Source organism: Ammodytes marinus (assembly GCF_949987685.1).
Source record: "Ammodytes marinus genome assembly, chromosome: 3".
Taxonomy (NCBI): domain Eukaryota; kingdom Metazoa; phylum Chordata; class Actinopteri; order Uranoscopiformes; family Ammodytidae; genus Ammodytes; species Ammodytes marinus.
Window position 1 is genome coordinate 4,046,701 of NC_137232.1, and position 22,929 is coordinate 4,069,629.

The 22,929-nt window shown below is 41.2% G+C and overlaps 1 protein-coding gene across 2 annotated transcripts in view; it reads right to left on the bottom strand.

The window, feature by feature from the left end:
- The window catches only part of bcas3 (BCAS3 microtubule associated cell migration factor), a 382,954-nt gene that overhangs the window by 331,136 nt on the left and 28,889 nt on the right, over window positions 1–22,929 (bottom strand). For both annotated transcript variants that reach the window (XR_013845568.1, XM_080053534.1), the window contains exons 8-11: window positions 8,089–8,196; window positions 7,898–7,974; window positions 4,040–4,116; window positions 3,382–3,465 (exon numbers count right to left, since the gene is read on the bottom strand). Coding sequence is in view for 1 of the 2 variants with exons in the window: in XM_080053534.1 (XP_079909660.1) it covers window positions 3,382–3,465; window positions 4,040–4,116; window positions 7,898–7,974; window positions 8,089–8,196 (346 nt within the window). In the remaining variant the exon portion in view is untranslated. The remainder of the gene's footprint in view (window positions 1–3,381; window positions 3,466–4,039; window positions 4,117–7,897; window positions 7,975–8,088; window positions 8,197–22,929) is intronic.

The window sequence follows — 22,929 nt, forward strand, 5'->3', positions numbered from 1 at the left end:
TCTTTGTAAATCGATTAGCCAGTCCGCTGAGACCATATAGAGACAAAGACTGGGAACATATGAGGAGCTAGCTGGTTAGCGCGTGTTGGCGAGCAGCTAAATCAGAGCAGGAATTAATTTAGCCTGGTTTCAAAGGGGGCTGTAGGGCTGTTAGTGAGCAACCTTAGACTCACGCTCCTGTGGTGCTGAGTGAAATAAGACCATTGGAGAGAACCAGATTACAGTGGGAAAAAACAGATAGGCAGGTTGATGAAGTGTCTCATAAGCTGAGCCCCGTGCAGCCAGGCTGGCCCAGGTGGATTCAATGTCAGCACATTTGCAGATGGTGTAGGCAGAGCTTGAAGTATTGCATTGTGTGACGTTTTAGCTGAGCAAAGGCTGAAGAAACACCAAAAGGACCCAAAAACCTTTTTTTCACTGAGCGGTGGGGTTCTATTTTGTTCAGACAGCATTTATTACCATTTCCACTGTCAAAAGTTTGGAAGGTCATCACAATAAGCAAACCGTGCCGCACCTATTTTAATCACCCTTTCATTGGGTTACCAAGCCGTCCCTAAAGGGGTGGAGCTATACACACTGCAGTCCGTTGATTGGTTGATAGAATAGTAATTTTCGTTCGAGAGATAAACCGCTGTTTGTAGTCACCTCCACGAGAGTGAAGAGTCTTGTGTTAAGAAAAAGATGTCGGCGTGCAGCTTTTTGTACATTGTGTTGTATGTTTTGCACTCGAACCACTACACCACAAGTGCCCCTATGTGAAGGGAATGTTTTTGGTCAAATTAGCCTCATACACTATGTCTTATGTCATGATATACATTCGTAGTGTCATCAGTGAACAACTGAAACAATAGTAAAACATGCCTCCAGTATCTCATAGATCTGTGCTTTGGAAGTGTGTTAGTTTCCTAGTAAACATATGCAACAGTAGACAAAGAGTGGTGAAAAAAATGCGTGCTGACATTGCTCAGCCCAGGGGGACGTCTCAAAAACTGAAACAATCAAATAAGCTAAATATTAATAATAATTTAATGGTTTCAGCACTGCTATTTTTTTTTATTCCAGTCAGTACGTTGTGCCAGTCCATTACAAATGACCCATACTGTAACAGTCCAGGAATTGTCCAGTGTCCTAAATGAATGAATCTCCATGGATACTTAGAGCTGCTTAACTGTGTATGACTTGAAAATGTTTCGACATTTGATATTTACATTTCTTCTAAATAAATGATATAATAGATTGGCCCTTCTGCAATCCATGCTGTACTGCAATGTATCCAACTGTGACCACAAAATACATAGGTACATATTAAAGCATGAATTTCCTGTACCACCAATAATAATTGATATTAAAAATAAAAAATAAAAATGAAAATACAAACAAGCTGCTACTTCTGCCAGTGTAACTTGATATAATTCAAAATAATATTTGATCAAGATTAAATAGTCGAACAATGCACCATGATTGTACTAAGAATGTCAATTGAATTGTCAAAAAAAGGAGACAAATCTTAAAAAACTGCGCTGGATGCATATCAGTGATTCTTGAGAACCGGGAAAAAAGGCCATCTTCCATATGTAACTGCTGTTATGTTTAAAACTAAAAATATTCAAAATTGTAAGAATAGAATGCGTGGAGCACAATTATCCCCTTAAATTTAATTCTATCATTATTGTGTCAAATATATGACACTTGTTATCTTCACACAACGTCCAAAACAGTGTTCTCAGAGACGGTTTCAATCTTTCATATGCAATAAAACCTATTAAAATTATTAAATGATTAAATCACTTTAATGATTAAAAAGAGCTTTTTTCATCAAAAAGCAACATCTCTCATATTAATAGAAACAGTTTTTCTACAACACATTCATGTTTTATAAGGATTCTAAGTGGTGGGACCACTTTACTGTAAGTCAACACCGTCAGACATTTCATTATGTAAAATGTAATAAAATCAGGTGAAATAAGGGGCAGCTGTCACTTTGAAGGACCTCTTGTCAAATTCTACCTCTGCAGAGTACATTAGAGTCAAACAGTGATAAGTGTTGTAGTTTTAGAATATTTTACATTCCAAATCTTTTAAGTCCTGCGTCACAACCATGATACATCAACACCGACTTACAATTTCTGAAGAAATTATTTTAAATTTTTTGATCATTTTATTTTCCTGAAGTAGTTCATACTAGCACAGAAAAGCCAAATGGCTACTAGATAAATTCCATTTGTTATATTTCAAAAAACTTTAAATATGTCAACACCGTCAGACAGGAAATCTGACGGAGTTGACATCTGACGGTGGTGTTAGGCCAATGATGGTTAAAAAAAACTAAAGCTGGGAGGTTGTGTCAAAGCTTAGCTCATCAGCTTAGTATATGTTGAATACATACATGTAATTTAATTTGCCGAAACATAGGGTTTGTATTTTTACAACATTGCACCCTGTTTTGTCCCACTTCTGAAGAATCACTGATATGATGATGTCCTGCACTGACCTCAATCAGCTTATGTAACAAGCCTAAAGTGTAGTGTCTATCATACATGTTGATGAACTAACATATGAAACCATGTGATGATGATAACTGAAGATTAGCCTGATTTTCTGAGAGAGGTAGTTTTTTTTCTCAAAGTGTGATAGTGGGGTAAAGTGAGACAGTGTCTGTGCCCTCTTTTAATGTATCCATTATATTTGAGGTAGCAAGGAGACTAGCTTGAATAAGATAAAAGACCATGTGGGCTGGAGGTGGGGGATGATGGTTGAAGGGGTGTCAGCAAGGGCATGGTTTGGCACGTATGTATGTGGGGGACAGGAGAGTGACCTTTAACATCAATAGACTCTAAGTAATATGTCTTTATTCAATGAATGATCCCAATAAAACAAATGCAGAAAAATATTATATGAATTCTAATCACTGCAGTTATATGGTGTATTTGATCAGAGTTACTTTCAAGTGTTTAGAAAATGTTTTTCTTAATTGACCAAACCCCATGATTCTGTTACTAGTTCGACTTTAGTTTTGGAATATTTGGTTTTCAATCTTGCTGTCAGGATTCTAACTGTTACAACATGTGTTGTTATTGTAGTTTCAGAGTGTAAAAAGTAAGTGGATCAGTTTACCCCCTTGATTTCTCTGGTCTGTCTCAGTTTACCCCACAGCTGGGGTAAACTGAGACACAAGACAACTTTTTTTTAAACAATCATATTTTCAGTGTCCTTTGTCATGAATACATTCTGCTAATGCCCTTTTCTAGGAAACATCCTGAATTAATGGTAAATGTGTAAATTTGACTGATAAATCAGTTTAGCTCCCTTAAAGGGGAGCAAATGTAAAAAGTGTCTAACATTACCCCGTTCTCCCCTAAGTGTGTATATAGTGTGACATACTTTGGCAGCATTGATGACGGTGGCAGTATAGGACTGTGCATTGTCTCCACAAGCTCCTCCACGGGACTGGTGACATCGGATCAGCTGCACAAACACAAAAGATTTCCAGAAAAATATTAAAACATAGTTGTATGAAAATATATATATTTTTAATTAACTCAAAATTCAGACATCTGCTTCACTTGTTGAAGGGAAATTGGTTTTGCTAAATGCACTGATTTGATTTCAAATGTAATATTACTTGAATGGCTCCGTTCACCGTATAACTCTTATGATTTTGTTTTGATTCATGTTTTTTTATTTGTAGAAATCCTTAAGGCAGCCACACAAACAGTGGCCCCATCTGCTTGAGTGGGCCCTGCACCCAAACAATGTTGTGCATTAGATGTATTGCAAGCGGGCAATGGAACATTCTGTTTTTTTGTAAATACTTCAAAACCCCATTAAAGAGAGGAGCAGAAAAAAAACTCCCGTGCATCTGTTGATTTTCAAAATGTTATCATCTCTTGTGGACTCTTTCTTGGAATGACTTGTTTATCCAGACAGATTAAAGAGGCAGAAAATAGATAAAAATGCATTTTTGGGATCGTAAAATTGTAGTTTGTCTGATACGGCCCCTTCAGCAATGGATGATTGTGTGCGTGTGTGTGTAGACTACCTTATTCTCAGCGTAAGCCAGCCAGCGACATCCTAGAGCTATTGGATTGAGGCTGGGTCCGGTGCAGGGATAGCAGCCTGAAAAAAGTACACAAAGATTGACATACCAACAGGATCAGCAATGATAATAACAAGAGATAAACTTTCATACACATTTTGGTCAATAACCTCAGGATCAAAACTTTTGCAAAATAAACAAAATAAAAATGTGCAGGGATTTCACATAAGCCTCCTCCCTGAAGAGCATCTGTAAATATCTTAAACCATTAATGTGTTTGTGGGGAGTCTCTTGTTTGGGAAGATAAATGGGAGTGTAATGAGGCTAGCATGTCTGAGTGTGTGTGTGCGTGCGTGTGCGTGTGTGTGTGTGTCTGTGTGTGCAAAGAATGACCTAATGGAGACTGCGGTACCCAATAAATTGAGGATGGCTCCTCCATTGACCAACACAGTTATTCCCTATGGGGGACACATGCACTATGGTGTGTTGTCACAGCAGAAATACACATTGACACCAATAGATCCTAAAGGACAAAGGGATGGCCATGACCAACAGCAAAACTGAGCTCTAACTACATGGGCTTCTATCTCTACTTCAGCAAGACAGAATCAACCAATAACAGGCAAACACGTGCTTGTATTATTTATTGGTATTGTCATAAATATCTTTAAATGCAAGCAGATACAGACAGTGACAGTTAGCCTGTTTCCCACTATGGTGTGCATACGGTGCAACATCCACTAATGACCCAATGAGAGCCGGGCCCTCGTCTCTCACACACACAAACACACTGAGCTAATGTACGTGCGTGGAGGTGTGGTGGAAATGGCTAGCTGACAATAATTTAGTGCTCAGGGAGCAGATGAGGTGGAGACAGTAATTTGGTGGGCTGTGTTGGGGAAAGGGGGCTTGTGGGGAGGAAGGGGGTGGGGTTTTGGGAGGGAGGGAGAGGGTTGAGGTAAGCCACAAGGGCTGCTGGTAAAGCCAGAGAAGCCTTTTGTGCCTGGCCAAGGCCGAGGGGAGCCCGGGCGGTGAGATAACATGTGTTTGACATCCTGGGTGGAGAGCAGAGGGCGGAGTGATGGGAGAGGAAACAGACATGGAGTGGGGAATCAAAGGGTTCAGGCTTTAAACAGGCCAAACCCAGAAAGAGCTTTGGGAGAAGTTTGGATATCGTTCATCCTCAGAAGTCTGAGATTCTTCCTTTTAACTTTCCATTTTTTGAAATGCACTTAAAGGTCACATATTCTGCTCATTTTCAGGTTCAAAATAATAATTTGGGTTTGTACTAGAAACTGTTTTCATGGCAGCGTTCATAAAAGCCTTTGTATTTCGTACAGTGCCTTTGCTACATCTCCTCGTTTCAGCCTTTGTCTGAAACGGTCGGTTTAAGAGCCTGTCTCTTTAAGCCCCGCCTTCCATAGAGGCCAGTCTGCTCTGATTGGGATCTGGGGGTGTGTGGCTTATCACAGGTGGAGGTAGCGCTAAGCTAGGTTGGTAATGAGGGGGTTTGGCTTCTCCTCTTATGGGGTCTTTGAACTCTGACTGGGGTTTTTGAACACAGGTTTTCAGAAAGGTGGAGGTGGAGAAAAAGAGAGAGGGTTGTTTTTTCTCATACTTTGGGAGTTTTTAGGTACACAGGGAACCCATATTATTTTTTTTTAATCAAAAAGTGCATTTTGCATAATAGTTAGAAACTAAATTAAACTTGTATTGATGCTGCTGCGACTATTTCAACAACAACAACAACATTGTCTACCAATAATTGTAACTTAACTGGCCTTACTTTCATACAGTCATCTGTACAAGGCCCTTCGACATGAACTGTGTTTCCCTTACAGCTGTACAGGCCTGGCACTTCACCAAGCCAACCACATTTCTCACTGCAAGCCTTTATTTTCAGCCAAGATGCACATCAACATAATAAAAAAAACAGCTATGTGTCACAGTAGACAGGCCAGACGAGAGAGCAAGACAAGCCCACACAGTCAATGGAAAATCTGCAAAAAAATAAGGAGTGAGTAAACAGATTTCAATGTGGAATGCTCGACAGTTACAGTTGCCAGGTTGGCAATATTTGGGATTCAAACCCAATGCCAATGGGGAACCAGAAAACATTAACGAGGCAATCTTGAAACGTTGTATGGTAAAGGTGGCAGCAACAGGAGGTAACAATAATTCACACATGCGTGCGCGCCCACAGGGGCACAGGGCTTTCTATGTCCTACTACTACGCTGTGAGAACAGCATGCGGTTAAAAGAAAAAAATTGTGGGGGTGACACAATGGGGGATTTTTGGAAAGTGTGTGTGTGTGTGTGTGTGCAAGTCCACCCCTTGCCCCAGTGGAAATCACTCCCCAAATGTATCACTCAAAGTGGTTGGGTCTGAAGCCTGGTAGAACATGGCAACGCTGATGCACACACCGCAAAATGCAGCAGCCATATCTCCAGACACACACTGAGCAGTCAAATGGTAAGTGGCAGGTCTAAAAAAATCTAACGTTAAAGATCAAAGTAAGCCCTCTACAGAGCACAGTGTCTTTTTCTTGAAATGTGCGGTGTAGCTGGGGTGGTAGGATGGCCTAGAGGAAAGGTGGCCGAACAGTAACCATGAGGTCGCTGGTTCGATCCCCGGCACCGGACAGGAGTGTTAGTAGTTAAACTAGCAGAAGCTGGTATTACGGCTATGGTGCCCACCATCTCTACCATTGTGTCCTTGAGCAAGACACTTAATCCCAGGGGCACTGACCCCCTCCGAAGTGTGGTAACTCGAGAGGGGATATGCGAAAAGACAAATTTCAATGTAACCAACCATTGACTAATAAAGTAACTCAACTTAACTTAGCCTAATCCTTTTTTCTTTCCTTTTTTTTTGTTTTATGTCCGGTCGATGTAAGCGGTAAAACGCTTGGTGCTTTCATGAGTTTATTACCTGGTGGGAAAATGTCCACACTGTGGCAACCCTATCAGAGTTACATCTTTAAGACAGGAAAAATATATGATCATTTGACAGCATAAAACACTACTGAGAAGCGTTTTGTTTTTGTTTGATTGCTTCAAAACTAAAAGGTTTAAGTTTAATTTAGCTTAAGCTACCAAACCATGATCATTGTGAGTTGTTCTACTTTGAAAAGCTGGGTGACCGATTCGCATCACGCACCACTTGAATGCAAAGCAAGGGGCATAAACATGGGACCAGCCTTAAGTGCTCATAAAAACATGTCATGTCTGCAACCAAATGCTTTGGGAGAAGCAGCGGACATACACTAGTAGAATGGCATCATCCAGAGCGGACCTGCACACATTTACAGGAACCTCTGTTTACTGCTTTTTACGGTCCCAAACAACGTTGCGGAGAGGAAGGCCCCCATGCATTCAGAAACGATTAATAACAATTGAGCATGTTTGGTTTCCTGTGGGCCAGACACTGATAGGGAAGGCAGGCAGACAAAGAGGAGACGCATTAAAGCCAGCCAGTAAGGTCAGTTTACTCCCAGTCAATGACTTAAGTGGACAGCAATGGCCTTGTAATACAGTCTGGTCTTTTCTTCCAGGGCCTCTCTGAGCAGACATGGCAGGTATTAGAAGCCTGCAGGAGGATGCAAGAGCTGGGGTCGTAAACACGTTCCCCTGTGTGGAGCTTCAAACAGTATAGGACCTCACATCAGGTTTTTGCTAATGGAAAGCCAGAGAGAACCGCGCTACAGCTAGGCCTCAGTAGCATGTTGCATTATAACCAAAAACGTGCTCTGTGTCTGTTTGTGTGATACCAGTGTGCAATTAAAAAAAAACTTCTTACTCAAAAACAGGTGTAAACACAACTCTTTAAGTCATAAGCCTTCATGGGTTTAATTGTCTTACTTGTGACAAAGAACTTCTTAGTGAAGGTGCAGCTGTCGAATGCTGCTATCTTCTCTTGTAGGCTCACGGCAAGAATACTTTAAGAGGGTGAAAAAAAGAGCACATTAGTACAGCCACGTTTAACATGCAGTGTATCATAAAACATGAGGCCTTGGGTTTATTCTTAAGAGCATTCGGTGCAATAAACATACTGTTTGTTGCAGTGGAGATCATAGATGGGCGTCTTGAACTGAATTGATTTGACCATTTCCCCCGTCCTTAGAGAATACAGGTCTGCGCAACAGTAGGGAGGGCTTGTCCTGAAAAGAGAAAAAAACAAATGCATATGGGTTAGCCTCTGAATATTCCATACATTACACAAGTAACTATTGATAAAACCGTCAGGGCAGGCTACAGAGCACTTATTGAAAAACCAACATTTTCTGACACATAAATTAGCCAGTAGAAATGGCTTGAATCTGAATGTTAGATATTCAACAACATTTTACATATAAGTCAGTGTAAACCTATTGCCAAACCGTACATTAAAAGGCCTCTGGTGTTTTCTTATTTTCATTTTCTGCTCCAACATTAGCACTATGCTGTCTGCTTTTACCAACATTTTGTTTGTATTAAGCCACAACTTAAAAAAACGTTTTGTCATAAACACACTCCATATCCTAACATATATCAAAAAGCTGTGTACACCAGCAGTGTAACCGCTCACCTCACACTCAAGATGTTATGCGACCAACCAAGTACTGCCTTTAACATGCTTTCCGACTCTGACTGCAGCCCACACAAGCGACACTTTTTTAAATAATTGTCTTACAGTTTGGAAAAAATGCTGTAGTTAGCTGATTGAACCACTTGAGCAAGACACAACAAATGCAAATCCCAGATAATATGGGATGTGTTTTGTGAAATTGTGGGGTGTAGAACTTTAGCCTGCTTCCAATACATTGGACAGTGTGCCATCTCTGCTCTGACTATCTCCACTTCATTTAATAGAGTATTTGTTTTTTCACTATGTCCCCCCTGGCCTAGCCTCTTGTGTTGGTCCACATAGTGAAAGGTAGTAACACATGAAGGAGGAAAAGGGGGAAAATGCTTTGTCATCGAATACATTTACAAGAAGCCTTTCTTTCAACACGGTTAAGAAGAAGGGCACATGAGGGAGCCTATCCAACAGCAGGCAGCAGCTGGAACATTTTGACATAAATCTTAATCAAGCCAGGCCTCCACCACCCCCCATCCCTGTCTCTCTCTCTACTCTCTGTCACCCTGGGCCAGGCCTGTGGTGCCGCGCTGGCTGAGGATGCAGGGGTGAAACGCAGTGTAAGTTTGGCTTCTTGAGCCATAGGAATAAGTGCTTTCAACAGTTTATTAAGCCTGCGTGTGCAAACCGAGTGCATTGATATGCTTTATAAGTCTCAGTGTGGACATTTTTTGAACATACATGAGGCATCGGACAAGATACTAAAGTTATAAGGACGAAAAATTAAGCCAAAATGATGCCAATTAGCACAATACAGTAGCTTAAAGTACGGAATTGCTAGGATTGCTTTTGTTTAATATATTTTTTTTTAAAGGAGGAAAATAACATTTTAAAAGTTCCTCTATTATGCAAAATGCACTTTTTCATGGTTGTTCATATTACAGTAGAGCTGCAACGATTAATCGAATAATCGATTATTAAAATAATCTGCAACTATTTTGATAATCGATTAATAGTTTTGAGTAATTTTTTTATGAAAAATTTCCAAATTATCTGTTTTCAGCTTCTCAAATGTGAATATTTTCTGGTTTCTTTAATCCTCTTATGACAGTAAACTGAAATATCTTTGTGTTTTGGACATAACAATGCATTTGAGGAAGTCAACATGGGCTTTGTAAAACTGACATAATTTTTCACTATTTTATGACATTTAACGGGCCAAACCACTAATCGATTAATAATCGATTCATCGAGAAAATAATCGGCAGATTAATCGATTATCAAAATAATCGTTAGTTGCAGACCTAGTTCATATATTAAAATTAGTGCTGTCAAACGATTAAAATATTTAATCGCATTAATGTCATAGTTAACTCGCGATTAATCACACATTTTTATCTATTCTAGCCTAAATGTCCCTTAATTTATTTTTGTCACATTATTTTTTCTCATTGTAATGCTCTTTTCACACCCATTCTCTACACCCTTGTAATTCAGTGTATTTCTTATAAAATATCATAATTTCCAATTCAGTGCAAATAGACAACAATGTAGACCCCCCCACCCTAAAACAGCATACACAAACATAATTGGAACTTCCTTCCGAGGCTTAAGTCACCCTTGATAGCGAAAATTTAAGTGAAAATGAATGACCGGCGGCTGCCACTAACGTTCATGGAGGTTTTGGTGGGGGTGCAGGGTTATATGTAGGACTTTTGCAAATGAAAAGCGTTCTTTTCTGTTCTTTTTCCGCGTAGTCCCCGAGTCACACACGGAAGACTAGTGAAGGTCGCGCAGCTGAGCTGGGAAGTGCTAGGTTCTGGTTGCTGCTTCAAAATAAAAGTCAAAATTGACTTGACGTTTAGCCGTTTTGCCAGTTCAATGATTTTAATGTGAAGTTACACTGTAGGACATGTTCCGGTTGACTTAACAGTAATTTACCTGTGAGCCATATGAATAGTTTGTGGTGTTTCAGTTGTTCTAACATTACTAGTTGATGCAACAGCATGTGATAAAACCACAACGTTTGTCATTTGCTAGGCCATGAAGAGCGTTAATCGCTTAATCGATAAAAAAATTGATGCCGTTAAAATGGGTTTGCGTTAACGCCGTTAATAACGCGTTAAACTGACAGCACTAATTAAAATGAGTCACTGGTTTGTTTAGAGACTCCCAAAGTATGAAGAAAAAACAACCCTCTCCGTTGTTCTCCACATCAGACTTTCTACAGACCTGTGTTCAAAAACCCAAGTCTGATTAATCTCCCCTTATAATCTCAAACAGGGAGAAGCCACACCCCCCCATTACCAACCTTATTTAGCACTACCTCCACCCTTGATAAGCCACACCGCCAGATACCCATGGAAGAGGGTGTTCAAATTGGAAACGGTAAGCAAAAGTATTTTTTGCATATGCAACCTATCAGCAAATACACGACAACAGCAAACGCAGGCTTGAAAACAACCGAACATGCGTAGGAATATTACATTTGCTGTCAAAATACCCACACGCGAGTTAGAAGTTAGAAAACAACATCCACGGTGTCTCCGGGGCACTATCACGGTGATCAGCGGAGAGTCTCGTGCAGGGCTCAATTATAATGCGGGTACATTTAGTCTAAGCGATTAGTAAATTATTGAGACCACCCACCACATTGGCTGGGGAAATATTGGTGCTCTGCCGGTTTTTCTAGCAAAATAAACTTGCGTCACCACCGTTTATGCCAGGGACACGGCTTTCTACATTAAACAACACTATCTATAGATCAGCCGACTACTGGCTTGGCATGCATACTACAGAGATCAAGTCATGTTTTCTCAACATGGAAACTTTTGAAACCGTAAAGGGGAAAACCTTTGCGTCTCCACAGTGAGAACGGGACTTAAGACAGAGGCAGAAAATACTAGGAATTTTTGTTTTTGGGACAATACACCACGGAAACAGATTCTAGTAGAACACCCACAGGTCAATTTGGAACCTGACAAAAGAGCACAATATGTGACATTTAAGCAAACACGAACAACGACAGACTAGCATCAATGGTATGATCTAATCTGATGATTTGATCTTGAGGGAAAACCCCTCTCTGCAGAATACAGCAAGTGCAGCACTTGATTAGGTACTAACAGCAGACGGATATGGCCAAGTCACCCATCCACCAAAGGGAAAAACTAGACAATATTTAAATGACGAGCTCATAATGGGGAACACTTCCATCTCCATGACAAGAAGACACAGATGACCTAAGCCATGTTGAAATGCCTGAAGCACACCATGTCCATCTGACCAACTCTAATACTGTGTTAAGGGCTGTCTGTAATTTCAATCATTACTGTTGCTCCTTTTATTCTTTACTTCGAAAAAAGAAGTCTGCTTCCCCCATTTAAACATGCAAAGACTGGGGGAAGTACCCAAAGAAAAATACTTTAGGAAATGAGAAACCATGGATATATAGCATAATATAACTGATCAGCAAAGGCATCTTAAAGTGGCTACAAAAAAAGTGTTTGTTTAAAGCATGAACAAGCTGTGGATGCTTTTGCTAACAGCACCTTGTAGCACACTGCTACACAGTAAATGCAACAAGGTATTTTACAAGGAATGTACATTTGCATTTGTTGGGCCAATGCACTGGTAAAGAATGGTGTTTTACTGAGTCGTAGTGAACTGTATGTGTCATATGCCTCCGCAACGACGCCCAAACCAAACACTGCATCAATTCAGTAGTCCATTGAAAAGAATAAGAAAGCTGAATTTTTTTACACATTGCTTTTGACATTCTGGATGCAGTCTTAAGTGTTCCAATTGGGGAAATTCTTAATGGACCCAATGATAGAGTAACCATCCTTTCTTTTCAGCTTTTTCTTCCCCTTGCTTTCACCCTTCACCTTTTCCCCCCATGTTGCCATGGTGTTTGGACGTGGCCTGTGTGTATTTGTGCAGGGTTTGCTATGTGTTACAAGTATCAAGCCTTTCCTTCAATACGACTGCAAATGCCAAACAGTGTTAGTGTCTGCAGACTGGTGTGTGGGGAAGTTGTGCTGTATAGGCATTGGCTAATGAAGACCAACAGTTGGAAGAGACTGAACTTCAATCAGTTGACTATTGAAAGAAATTGCTTTTTAATTAAGTCATGTATTCCTTTTTTTTTTACTTAAGCCGATTGTTGACATGCTGTATCTATGTTTATAAGTGTTATGTTAGTGACTACACCAAGAGTAGCATTCTCAGAGGATGGCTATGAAGTACCAGTTAAGGTGCTATGAGACTCCGTAGCAGCCCATTCATTTCTTCTGAGAGCAGTGTTAGACTTACCACTGTCTACTGCCACCAGGATGTCTGTTGTGGTAAGGGCTTCCTATCAGGCAATGACATTGCAGGTACTAGGGTGAGCCCAAGTGACTCGTTACTACATCGGTTGAAAGCGCTCCAACCGATGTAGTAACGAGTAGAGGTATAACCTAGCCTGGCTCCGCCCGGCTGCTGCGCTCCTTTATACTCGGAACTCGGAAATTTCCGACTTGGTAGTTCCGAGTTCCGACCTGTCTGTGTTCCCGTGCATCTGCTCGGGAAAGTATGGACGCCTAAAACCTTTCTCATCCAAACAACTAAACGTTAGGCTCTAACAAGTTACCGTTGCCAGGTACCGCTAGATCCATAGACTACAATATGTAGTGAAGTCGGAAATTTCCGAGTTCCCTGTACAACTGGAACGCACCGTCAGAAGCCGGCTCATGACGTACGGCACGACCAAACGTTATGCGATTGGTTGGCTAATCCAGAGTGGCACTGAGCAGATCCAATAGTTTGGGGGTGTATTCACACATGCCGTGTTTAGTTCAGTTGAAACGAACTCAGATGCACTTCCGCCTTCGGTGCGCATCTTTCAGACAGGTGTGAATACAGCAATCGCACTCGGGGACGGACCAAACAAACGCTCCGAGACCCAGTTGAAGAGGTGGTCTCGATGCGCTTCAAAACGTACTCTGCTGCAGTTCGTTTGTGGTGTGAATTTGGCCAGACTCGATCCGACCCAATTGCAGGAAGCACTGTGCCTTTTCTTTTTTAATAAATCGCTGTCAGCTTCACATTAAAGGAAAGTGTTGTTGTCGCCTTTGTTAGGAAGATTAGTTGTGGTTTGACCAGGAGCCCCGAGCGAATATATTACATTTGATAGACAGGACGCGTAAACATGCTGATGTGTTCAGCGACCAGATGAAGGAGTGGGGAGCGTCTCCCGCACAGTGACAACAGGTTCACGCTGAGCTTTGTATGAAGTGCGTGTTTTTACTTTGCATCCCATGTTACGGTACCGTCAATACCATCCCTGTGTCAGTTTGGAGCTGAGCCGCGCCGAACTCACACCCAGCTGACACACGGCTAATTCAGCTGTGTGTCAGCTTGAGCCTATTCCTCGCGAGCCGCGCGTCCAGCAGCAAAAATACAGTAAATATTATGTTTCACATCGTAGGCTACAAGCCACACATTGACACAGGCCTACATATTATAACCATATGAAACAACACTAATTTGATGTTTTTTTTATTGTATTTATAGGCTAGATGTTGGCCTATTTATTTATTTATTTATTATTTTTAACCCCATATCGTATCGGTTATATATTTCACAGTTTTTACTTCGTTTTACCTGCTTCTCTCCACCCCAGAATGTCTGTCCAATGAATGAATGACCTCAGATCACGTGTGGTTTTGCTTCGTGATGCTGGTTCACTTGCAAAAGGGGCAATATGAAAGTGGACCACACCAAACAAAAAAAATCTAAACTCTATTTGGTCTGGACCAAAGCAAGTGAACTAGCGGACTTTCCCAGTGTGAATACACCCTTAAACTTCAACAGACACCCGCCTCCAAGTGAGTTAACAGCCCCTTTTACACAGCCAGTGAAAGCCGGGAATATGCCGGCCTTTCGGCCCTCCGCCCTGCTGTATAAATGCGACAGTTGCGGAACGAGGGAAGAAAGGTGCGAGAGATTGTTCCGGGAATTTTACTACCTCGGGGGGTAGTAAGATTCCCGACACAATCAGTTCCGCCTCTCTGTTTAAATGCTCCAGCTTGTTGTTGCGGAACAGGGGGGCGTTTGACGTTCCATAGTCTATGTTCTAAACATGCGACCATGTTAGCAGTTGAAGGACGTGTGTAACCACGGCGGCCTGATGTCCCGTAAAAATCACCAAATAAAAGGAACGGTGTATAATCTAGCTGATCATAAGGTCCGTTGCTCAATCCAAACCCCCGCGCTTCATTTTGCAGAGTGTATGAGTCTATTTCTGCCCAGGAGAAGTTGTACAATGGGAAAGCTAGGCTAGGCTAAGTAAGGGATAAAGTATAGCGAACGGGTCACTTGCTAGAAATAAAGACCGACAGGCTGAAGCAGGAGCCCGACGAGCAGCAGAGGGCTCTTGTTCAGCTTGAATGTCGACCTAGTAACGGGGGAATAGTCTGCTCGCCCCACTAGACTGTCTGCTTCAGCTGACTGAAGGCTCCGGCTCAGCTGTTAGCCACAGAGCTACTGTTTTGCTAACACATTCCGCCGCCGCTATTATTATCCTAAGTCTGAGCGTATACCCACACTTCATTTCTGCCTACAGTAACGTGACTTCACACACTGTGTATGTGTATGTTTATGTCTGATTGGCAGATCTCTGCCTTCACAAAGAGACTCGCTCACAACCAACCTGTCACACACACACACACACACACACACACACACACACACACACACACACACACACACACACACACACACACACACACACACACACACACACACACACACACACACACACACACACACACACACACACACACACACACACACACACACACACACACACACACACACACACACAGAGGTGAAGCGGTCGGATTGATTTAGTCAGTTTGGTTAACTGTCCCAGTGATGTTGGACTCAGCGCGTAGCGAGATCAACTGGCACATCGTGGGGACAGTAAAATACGGCCCTCTTACTGCAAGCTCCAGCACTTCTGCTCTCAATTCACCGGCCAGTGTTGTTGTAAAGCAGCTGACCGGCGCGGCGCTAAATGTTTACGTCACACCTGACGCTGTTTACAAGCACCTCTTTCATTCCGGAGCGCTGTGTAAAAGGGGCTACTGATGCGCCAGCAGGCCGGCGTTGCTTGGTTCTGTGTAAATAACACAGAAGCAAGCAAAGCCAGCATATTGGAGTGATGTTGTTCCGTCAATATGCCGCAATCTCTGTGTAAAAGGGGTAACGTTTGCCAATTACAGCAGTGTACCTTCTGTATAAATGAAATGAAGTATGATGGTCTGGTAGCACCAGGCTAGGTATAACCCCTATCTTACAGGAACAGCCATGTGAAGCACCTGCAAACATAGCCTTATGCCTCATTTCCACCGAGTAGAGCGGGTCGGATCGGAGCGGCTCAGAGCGGGACAGCTCACTTTTAAGAATCTCGGTGTTGTTTCCACCGCGGACCCTACCTTTACTGGTAGGGCGGGGTTTATGACCCTACCCTTACTGGTAGGGCGGGGTTTAGGCTGGACTGCGATATCCGCCGCCAGAATATGGGTCAAACTATAGGGTCAAACCAGCCGCGTCTTTATTTATTCCCCCCGTGTTGTTGTGAGCACAGAGACTGCTCGGTGCAACTGATAGACAGTGAGCGAACAGCGCTGGCTACGTGACATCGTAGCAGTGGGACACAGTGTAGCCAACTGATTATTTTAATGACGAGGAAAAACATCACACAATAAACAGTGCCGCGCTCACATTTTCGCCAAAACAAGACTCTCTTCACTCTAGCCGAGGTGACTACACCGGCGGAAATGATTCTTTCGACCAACCAATCAAATGACGGCAGCGTGTAGCTCCGCATTTTCGGTCCGCTTTCAGGCGGCTAGTACCCCTACGGAGGAGTACTGAGATCTGGAGCGGCTCAGAGCGGTTAGGTGCGCTTAAACCGTACCCTACCCGACTTTTTACAAATGAAAAGCCAAACTACCCGGACCGAACCGCTCCGATCCGACCCGCTCTACTCGGTGGAAATGAGGCATTAATCAGAGACATTCCTTGCCCGTTTGGCAGGAATGGAAGAACACAGTCAGTTTACTGGAGAATCTTTGGTTGAAGGCCAGTGTAAGGAGAAAACATTTGTGGTCATGTGAGATATATGTTTTCAAGCCCCTCTCATTTCCCCATGGCCCTGAAAGAGAGGACCCCATGGTGCTGTGGTAAGCATGTTTTTTTTTCCACCAAAATAGGTATTTGCATGTAAAAGTAAATGTTCTTGCTGTCAACTTAATCAACTGTTGTGCCAAAGCAAATGTATTCACGTAGAAAAACTTCTATCATACGTGTTGATGAACTACCAACATATGAAACCATGTGATGCCGATAACTGAAGATTAGCCTGAAATGCTAAGAGAGGTAGTTTTTTTCTCAAATGAATTGACCAAACCCCATCATTCTTTTACTAGTCCGACATTAGTTCTGGAATGTGTGGCTAGCTTTCAGGATTCTTACTGTTACAATATGTGTTGTTATGGTAGTTTCAGAGTGGAAAAAGTAAGTGGATCAGTTTACCCCACAGCTGGGGAAAAGTGAGCTGAGAAAAAGACAACTTTTTTTTAAAACAATCATATTTTCACTGCCCTTTGTCTTGAAAAAATTCTGATAATGCCCATTTCTAGGAAACATCCTGAATTAATGGGAAATGTGTAAATTTGAGTGATAAATCATTTTAGCTCGCTTAGAGGGGAGCAAATGTAAAAAGTGGCTCAGATTACCCCGTTCTCCCCTATGCAGAAAGATGGTCATTATACTGTATAACATGAAATGTCAAAATGCATATTGCGTATAAGACTGAAAATGCATATAAAACTGAAAATGTAAAGTTAATATCTCCTTCAGCTCAGAGGAAGTAACCAAACTAAGTGTGAGATAATCAAAAGGTTTGGAATCCTCCTAGGTTACTGCAGTAACAGCAAACACTCAGTCATAGTGAGCCTTTGGTCTTTTCAACACCATCCTATGGAACACAGTCTGTAAACTGCGTGCTTCTGCCAGCCTGAGCCGACGTGGGACCATGATTCCTAGCTGCAGCCAAGTAACACTGCGATAAAGCCATCACCCAACACACACACACACACTTACACGTGAGTTAACATCAAAGGCAGTGCTTTGATGCAGACAAAGGCAGGAACACACACCCTTGAGATGCAAGATGAAATGACCGCTGCAAAAATATCCAACAACCATCTTGATGACTGATACATGAGCTAAACCCACTTGGAGTGTTTGTGTCCTATTTGCATACAAACTTACACACATGGGGAAATGTTTTAAATAAAGATACACACTAGTGTGCTTATTGTATGACTGGACAGCTGCCGCCAAGCAGCCCTCATGTCTCTGAGCCCAAGCACAGGATTAAAACATTGTCCCAGGACTGCACTGGTATATTTGTGTGTGTGTGTGTGTGTGTGTGTGTGTGTGTGTGTGTGTGCGTGTGTGTGTGCTTACTGGAGCAGATAAAAGAGGTGCCACAGAAAAAAAAGTTATGAAATATCGGTACTTTACCTCATTCTGATGGTCAGTGTCAACATTTCAAAAAGGTCCTCACGCTGCTAGCACGGCTACTATTACGATCAGAATACAGGCATCAAGATTAATACAAACATTTTACCCAATGATAATTTACTTTCAGGCGGCTGCGCCATCGATTTCCGCATTATCAGAGTCCAATCAATCTAATTCAAAGCTCTATCCCCGAAAAATGGGCCTCTGGAATTGATTCAAAGGGACAATGATGACCCGCCATTATAGAATAAAAATGGCTCAGAGTTCAATTGTTTTGCTTTTGCAGTATTTTTAACAAATGACCCAGTTCTAATGGAGGCAATGCAGGGTCAGCTGTAATAAGATTTGCTGATGGCGGGGACGTCGGGGCGTAGGTTGAAAGCAAGGCTAAATCACAATTATCATTATGGATCATGGCGGGATGTCAGTCCTTGCACATGTTAAGGTGACGCCGAGCACCATTCCCCAGCTCAGTAACAGGCCTATTATGATGGCCCTATTAGATCAATCTGTCAATTACTATTACTCAAACTGACCCTTGGGTCTGAAAGGATACAAAATGAGGGGAGATGGAGGAAAGGAGGCTTGGCTCATTTACTTCCTTTGATAGGGCAAGAAGCTTTTTTCAGAAAATTAAAGGGAAAAATGGATTGGCCCTGTCAGATACGGAAACACACAAAAGGCTAGAAGGGGGAGAAAAACTATACATTGGAGTGTTTGGTTAAGCTGTTGTTGCAAGAAGCTATGGTTATAATAAAGTAAACTATTATTTGGAGAAGAAGAAAAAAACATTAAAGCTGACTAGGCCTGGAAATCAAACTTATTTTTCTTTGTGGGTACAAAAGAGTTAGGTTGGCAGTTAATCATTGGTCATATTCCCAGTCTTGTTTACTTAATATTTTTTTAGACTTATCCTGATTTAATAATTTTCCTACAACAGATATTTAGATTTTTTTATTTTTTTTTAAAGATATTTTTTTGGCATTTTTATGCTTTTTATTAATAGTGCAGAGAGACAGAGGTGAAATGGGGCAGAGAGCGGAGTGACATGCAGAGAACGACCACGGGCGGGAATCGAACCCGGATCTGCTGCTGGGCCCGGCCCGGCCCGGGGGGGGACGCCCTACCAACTGAGCTAAGGGCGCCCCGATTTTTTATTATTATTTTTTTTTTTGACGGACAAGCCTCTTTAACCCATTGATGACTATGACAATCTAGGATGCATGTCCTTAATGCCTGAGGGTTTTCTGAAAAAATACTACGAATTGTCAACGTCTACCAAAACATTAATATCTAAGCCTGTGTAGCACATAGAAACATGAAATAAAATACATTTAAAAATGTAAGGTTCACAGGTTTTATTTAAACATGCTCCCTTAGCGCTTACAAATCAACATATTTTTCAAAAAATCATCAAAATTAGATGGGGGAGAAAATATTATAATAAATAATATAAAATATTTAAAAATAATGTGCTAAATGAGGTTATAATCCTGCTTCCTTTTAGCATGGATAGTAGTGACTGAGTGTGCAGTGGAGGGATAAAGATATAGACCGATATAGGAAGGAGGAGATAGCTTTATTTTATTATTTAGTTAAATTATCACTGGCACCATAAATCCGACTTCCCAGTACAACTGGAACACAGAATGACTCTCGCTGTCGGGAGCCGATCAGCTGGTCCAAACGGCTGTATACCACGGAGATGAAAACGAAACTGAAACTTAACTATCGCCTGGCTGGGCTGAATTTGAGTTGGAGCAGCAACATATAGCCTAAATTCTTAAATATTGTTAATAAATAGATGCAATGTGTTCTGTGATTTTCGTCAGTAGTCTATAGTAGACCTTGATTCTGCGCTCTGAACGCCACTAACTGTTCTGTAATACACTATCACCGACACAGCCGGCTTATTTTTTTTTTATTAATATTTAATTTTTTTTATTGACGTGATTTTCGGCAAACCACACCTCATGTGTATTTGAACCAATGACGGTGCATTCTATGCTGCACACGCCATGAAAATTAGATAAAGTAACTATGCTGCGCTACGCAGCATAGTAACTTTATCATCAATGGGTTAAGCTCTTTGAAGCACATACACAGTATACTTTGAGCTAAATGCTTACATCAGTATGCAGGTTTTGCAGGAAATGCATGTCATCGGTTTTGCTTGTATGTGAAAAAAGTCTGATGATCACCAAGTCATGGGAATACATCCTAAGAGAACTATGAGCATCTGAAAAACATTTGGTGCCATTTACTGGTGGGAAAGTATGGAAAAATGTTGATGTGCTGGAAACATTGATTGGAGAATTGGGGGATCTACAAAGTTATTGAAAGTTGTCTTCAGGGGAAATACATTTAATACCAATCAAGCTAAATGTTCATTTCAAACCAAAACTGCCAAACCTAGGTGAGTAGGGAACAGTGTGTTACAAAATGATGGGCAACCCAATTAATGTTTGTTAAGATATTCAGTCTGGACCAAAATGGCGGATTGACCAATTACCAACATTGCCAATCCCAGGGGCCCCAGCACTATTGTTGCTGATCAGGTTTCATAGGAAAGCATTATATGACTCATTGTGAAATATCAACATACCACTGGGGTCCAAAGACTTTCATCAAATCTAAACTATATTGTGGGCACAACTTTCCGCTTTTAGTGGTGAGGAAGATCAAGGTCTCAACAATCCAAAATTGTCATGTTTTAATAATAATCCTAAATTGCCATGCTGTAAAAGCACCCAAGGGGACAACTGCTGAATCCATCTCCTGAATTATTCTTAAAGTAAAGTTTAACTGTTTTGGGAAGTCTTTCTGTCCTACCGCTCTGCAGCTGTGTAGTACTCTGCCAGATTTGGAAAACTTCCTAACAACACAATGTGTAATGTGACGTTTTTTTAAACCATATATAAATCTTAATTTTAAAAACTGAAAAAAAAGATGTTTACAATGGTTAATTGAGGATCATTATGGATGGCATTTGTCTTATTTGTGTGCCATTGTCATCAATCTAGTCTTTGTACTTCCTCCTTGGTGAAACATGTTGACATCTGTTATTTTAATTTTCACATCAATGCGGTGATTATTCCATGAGCACTTTCCCTCTTGCTGAAAGAGCCTTTTTTTATGGACGTGAATTAAAACCAGGGGGATCCAAACCACACGACTTAATGTGGCTGTGAAAAGCATAGATTGAAAGCCTTAGGAGGAATTAAAAAAGCAGGCAAATAAATTCATTTACAAGAGAAACGCCACATTTCCGACTGGTGCAAAGTTTTACAAGCTCTCCAAATACGAAAACGACAATTACATGCTGTGGAAATGCTAAACAAATACAAGCTCGGTTTAGGAAGTCGAGGGCTGGTTGTGCTGAAAGAGAAACCTCTAATGCTTCAAATGCAGACTTGTTGAATTCTGAGGAAGGATATTCTCATTGGGAATCAAATGATAGTCCTTTTGAATACCTGGACCTAGATTAAATCAAATTAGCATACCCAAATATCGCAAAGCATTTTTTTCAAATAATTAACAAGTACTGATAGTTATCTTAATAGTTTGAAAATATACCATATATTTATCCAGAGGTACCGCTGCAAAAGTGAGTAAACTATGACACAAACTCTCTGTAACACTGCAACAAGATAGGTGAATATGTTACTAACTATTTTATCGCAAGTAAGCCCGGATTCAAACATATGAATTGGAAGTTGAGAATCAAAAGTAGACTTTGAACCTTGGAAACAGAGCCTGACCACATAATCTCCCCTCTAGGTCCATTAAGTAGCTGCTCTTGAGCTTTAAATCATATCTCCTGAACTTGATCAGAAGATGGAGGTTCACCAGTTATCAAGGAATCATATATTATATATTGTTCAGGTTTCCACAGTTCATTAGCACTTCAAGGACCTCTAACAAATAAGTGCATGTACAATCACATCTACAATTCCATGAAAATTAGGAAACAAAAACTATTTTGCAACATTCTTTATCCCTACTCCCTTTTCGTATTTGTTTAGTTTTTTTTACTCCCACTCCTCTCCTTCTCGGCTCAAACCCAACCCCCCTCCTCTCCCCCCATACACAACAAACGCTGGCCACATCAGAGCCTGCTGCTGGGGGCCTGGAGGGAGCCACAGTTCATTCCGGCAAGCTGCAGGCATTAGTAGGAAAAGTAATTAGGGTAAAAAGTTCAACCAATGCTACCATGTCTGCCGAGCGGCCACAACTAAATGTCCATCACAGTTAATACTGAACCATACAGTACAATGGCAGGCATTTACTGTACCCACGTATAGCCTGTACCTTAAGCTAAAAAAAGTGAGCATAATAACAATCAAAACCATTATATCTGATTGTACTGTCTAGCGAGAAGGTATAAGAGTGAAAAATAGCAATTGTGGAAAAACAATATATATAACACTAGCAATTATTCAAAAATAAATGTAACCAAAAAAAAACAGCTATACATGGAAATGTATGTACTGTATATGCAGCCCATTTATAAAGCTTATTCCCTTTTTTCATTGTAACAGCAGTCAAGTGGATATTAATATTCATAACCCAAACCCATAGCTGGCATCAGATACAATTTTAGCCATTTTAGCCTAGCGTGCCAATTTTTTGTCAAAGTTAAGTGGAAGCCCTTGACAAAAAGAAACATCTGGTCAAGGAGAAGTTATTTGTCTTTTTTTGACATCTCAAAGCAGTGTCAAGAAATATGACAAGTCAACGTTGCCTTGTATCTGCT